General features: G+C 37.8%; 1 protein-coding gene across 1 annotated transcript in view; it reads left to right on the top strand.

Annotated features, from left to right (window-relative positions):
- The first annotated feature begins 247 nt into the window (after positions 1-247).
- TOR1AIP2 (torsin A interacting protein 2) overlaps positions 248-4,566 on the top strand; it is a 33,606-nt gene continuing 29,287 nt past the window's right edge. The window contains exons 1-2 of the mRNA XM_006887772.1: positions 248-281; positions 3,401-3,643. Coding sequence (XP_006887834.1) covers positions 248-281; positions 3,401-3,643 — 277 coding nt within the window. The remainder of the gene's footprint in view (positions 282-3,400; positions 3,644-4,566) is intronic.

Below are 4,566 nucleotides of genomic sequence, written 5' to 3'. Positions count from 1 at the left end.
TTTCCTTCACTAGAAGAATTACAGGCAAGAAATAGCACTCAAAACTAAACAGATTTAGTCAGGCTGAAACTGATCAAATCATGAAATTGTTGGCATTTTATTTTAGTTACCGTATGCCTTTTCTCTGAGTCCACGGGAAGCATGAGCCTGCTGGGACCTGGGACAAGAAGAAAACAAGACTTCTTCACAAGGAAAACGGGACACTAACAACACGTATCCTGCACTGTGACAGCGCTAGAACACGAAGATGGCTGGCAGGGAACTCGGTGATCCTCAAAAGGGTATGAATAATAATATACACAGCACTGCAGTGAAACACTGGTGTTTTTCATAGTTAATCACAGGGTCACATAATTTGATGAGTGGAGGGAGGGTTAGGTAAAGGAAATGAGAAAGATTTGGTGTGAAAATCAGTGTATACAGACTTCTTTGTAAGTAAACCAGTATAAAAATAAAAATTTTATTTAATGAAAAAAAACTCTGCAAAAATAAGTGTGCAAAACTAGTGCTGTGATAAAAGAACATCTCTGATATTTAAACATGAAGTTTTAAAGTTACTAATTCAAAGTTACACTAATTCAATGTATATCATTTTGATGAATTTATTATTATTAAACATTTTCTATTTATTGATCCTAATACAAATGGAGCTTTGGTGGTGCCAAAGGCATGTAATTCAAATCCTCCAACCGCTCCATGGAGAAAGATTGGCAGTCTCCTCCCATGCAGTGTATAACATCTGAAAAATCTGCTGAATGGTCAGCTATGAGTTGGTTTTTATTCAACGTCATATCAACAGCAACAACCACAATATAAGAAATATGTAAACATTTTAGACTCCAATAGGAGGTGCTTATCGTTTTGAAAAAGATACAGTACATCTTTAAAAAAGACTATGGTAGGCAGATCTTTAGAGTTTCATTTTTAAAAGTAAGGCAAGCTTGGTAGGCTATACTGCAGGGGATCATTTCATTCTAGAGGATAAAATAAAGTTATTCCTTCTGCTTTTTGTGTATAAGATATGAAATTGATTGTTCAGAGGGACAGAGAATGTGTTTATTCTGAATTGTTTACTGGGGGAAAGAAAATGCTAAAGTAGAACAGTGAACATTGCTGTGAGTTGGTACTGACTTGGTGATAAGGGGCTTAGAATCCTGGGAGAAGCCTGCCCAGCTTCAGCTCCTGTCTGCAAGCTGCTTTTCCTAGATTATCTCAATATCCAGCCCAGGTATTACGTTCTCTGTGAAGAGTTTACACTTTTTTTTTTTTTAAATTTTTTTTTTTTATTTTTGTGTGTGTGTACCGTCAAATCAGATCTGACTGGTACAGGAGGAGATTGTCCCTCCTTCCCTGGCAGAGCATCTGGTGGATTTGAACCATGCGTCTCTGGGATTGTAGTTGCAGCTCCTTGCCACTAGGCCACCAGAGCTCCCCTGAGTTTACATTTCTTAAAGATTCTTTTTCAGAAATGTACGGACAATAACATTATGACACCTAAAAATAAATTGACAGTTAATTTCTTAATATTACCATATTCAGAAAGAATTCAGATTTCCCCAATTAGCTCTTCCTTCTTTTATTTTTAATTTTTTTTAACATTTGGAATATTGCTTGTTAGAAACTCTGACTTGTTCAGAGTGTGTGATGTGACTTTTTTTCTTTATGTTGGTTTGCTTACAAAGTTCATATACCTTGTGTTTCACACTCACCTTTATTCACATTTTGTTTTGTACAATCATTCCCTTTATGTTTTATAAAAGTAATCACCATTGAACTATGCTCATTATTACCCTGTCTTTCCAGATGTCTGCTCAATTTTACCCCCAATCCCTCCACCCACCAAATTGATTTACCTGCTGCCCACCTTCACCCCTCTGCTCCACCCATTCCCCCTTGGATCCCTATACACATTTTACTGATTTTCTTTTTTCATAGGCTTGAGTGTGTTAGAATAAAGATTAAATAAAGGCCCCAATTCACAATTGGTCAGATGGTGGATATATCTCTTGGCTTGCTCTTTTTTATTTTTTCAAGCTTAGTATAAAAAATTTCTCACATAAAACATGAAAGAAATATGAGATTAACTCAACAATTTTTAATTACAATCAAGATATAACTGGTATTGTATCATTTTACTTCTCATTGTTGTGGAGTGGGAACCTGTTTATAGCTGACCCTCCAGCAGGTTTTCAGAGGCTGTAAGTCACACAGGAGGAGCATGGACATCTTGAAGTTCCTGGTGTATTTGAACTGACCACCTTTAGGTTAGCATTGCAAGTCCTTACAGCACCAGAGCTCCCTTTATTTCATCTATACCCTTTTATTTCTCCCTTTCTCATCATTAATTTGAAGCAAGTTCTGAAGATCCTCTTTTGGCCCGTTGGTAAGAATCTGTATTGCAGTCCCAAAGGCACACAGTACGAATCCACCAGGTGCTCTGCAGGAGAAGGATGGCCAGTCTCTTTTCATGCGATTAACTGTCTCTGAAAACCTGCTAGAGGGTCAGCTATGGGTTGTTTCCAACTTGATGGTACACAACAACATAAAGATTTTTTTCCAAACTTAATCACAATACTTTAATTATACCTAAATAAGGTGGAAAATGGTTCCTTAATATCATCAAACCTCCAGTATTCAAATTTTCTCTTTCATAAGTATATTTTTTAAATCACTGATTTGTTCAAAACTAGATATAAACAAGTTCCACATAGTGTATTTAGGTGATTACTGTTGTTCATTGCCGTAGAATTGTAATCAGCTCAGGCTGTAAATCACATGGAAGGAGATTGCTGATCTTTCTCCCTGAGAACTGCTGGTGCATTTGAACTGTGAAGTTTTGGATTGGCAGCATAACTCCTTGCCCACCAGTGCTCCCTATTTAGTTGATTTGTCTCTTAAATCCTCTTTAATCTATAGATTTTTTTCTCTCTTTCCTTGCTCTTTTTTTTTTTTTTTTAAATTTATTGCCCTGTTTTTTGTTTGTGGAGTTTTGGTTTTTGTTTTTAAAAAAAACGCAAATTAAAAACAATAGTTTTTACTCCTCGGGATTTCCCACACTCTGGGTTTTGCGGATTATGTTCCTGAGGCATAATTGGAATTTCTTGCCCTTTTATTTCTTTGAAACTGGTTAGGTAGATCTAGACTTGATCAGGTTCACAATGCTTTATCTGTGGTTGCTGTACTTCTGTGACATCATATAAGGAGATGTCTGGCTCTCCCTCTTTTTTGTAATGTTCAGTCTGATCTATGGCTTCACATGTCTTTCTGTTTCATCCATTACAAAACTCCCCTTTAGCCTCATAGTTTTAGCTGACATAATGATCATTGCTTTGACCTACTTTTTATTTAAGGAAAAAAGATAATTTTTTTCAATATAAATGATAACTTTTTATCTCCACAGATTCTCAAAAGGATCTGGAAAATGACCCATCTGTAAATTCTCAGGCACAGGAGACCCCAGTCACAGCCAGTGTCACCAAAGAAGCTCAAAGTTCAAACCCCACTTTTGGTCTCAGAGACCACCAAGGGGTGGAGGGAGTCGGTCCAAGAAGTGTAGACATAGGTGAACAGTCAGAAGGTCCAGATGAAACAACTGATGGGAAATACCCAAAGGATGAAGCAGGACATGATGGAGAACAGGGAAGTCAGTTGTATCTAGGAGCTCCAGGTAAAGTACCCTTGGTTCTAGATCCTAACCTTTCTTCAAGTGTTGGGGTAGGAAGAGCAGGTGCACGCTTAGGGAGCCATTCTGCAGCATGCCCTGAAGAGGTGGGTGTGTCAGAAACAGTGCTTCCCAGGAGCCACCTGCCTCAGACTCCAGAGACCTGGTCATCTCAGTGAGGGGCTGGAGAGCCAGGACACGCTAAAAGACAGCAGGTGAAAGGAGCCACTCAGAGACTGTCCTGCTTTGTATTGCACTGCTGCTGACAACACAGCCTTAGTTAAGGCCCTTTCCTCTGTTCAGAGAACTTTTGCCTTTCTTTCCGAGGATTTAAGTAAGAATGTTGTTGTTTAGCACCTTTGAATCAGAACCAACGCATAGCTGACCCTCCAGTGGATTTTCAGAGGCTGAAATTGCACAAGAGGAGATTGTCCATCTTTTTCCCACAAAGTGGCTGACAGATTCAAACCATGTACCTTTGGTTTGATATTACAGTTCCTTACCACTATACCATCAGAGCTCCGCAAAGTAATACAGAATTTAAATTTTTTCTATAGATTTCAGAAGCCTTGGCATTCTTTTGCCTACATAATTCCTACTAATAATGTAGAGTTTGGTGATTAAATTTCACTGAAAAATAACCTTTGTTGCTTGCTATACACAGATTGTCCCAAATCCAACCCTAGATTATTTTTTTTAATTTATTATTGATTTTAATGAAAATTTACAGAGACTTTGGATTTCCATTCATTCATTGTTGCATTTTTCTCCCCTCCCAGCCCTCCCCACCAGTACACTACCCTCTTGGAAAAGTAAAATTCTTTTATTTATTTATTTATTTTTTTAAAAATGTGTGTACCATCAAATCAGATCTGACTGGTACAGGAGGAGATTGTCCCTCCTTC

This window comes from Elephantulus edwardii, unplaced genomic scaffold (genome assembly GCF_000299155.1).
Source record: "Elephantulus edwardii isolate Elephantulus edwardi_28Jun2011 unplaced genomic scaffold, EleEdw1.0 scaffold00061, whole genome shotgun sequence".
NCBI classification, from domain to species: domain Eukaryota; kingdom Metazoa; phylum Chordata; class Mammalia; order Macroscelidea; family Macroscelididae; genus Elephantulus; species Elephantulus edwardii.
This window is presented reverse-complemented; position numbering and strand designations above follow the sequence as displayed.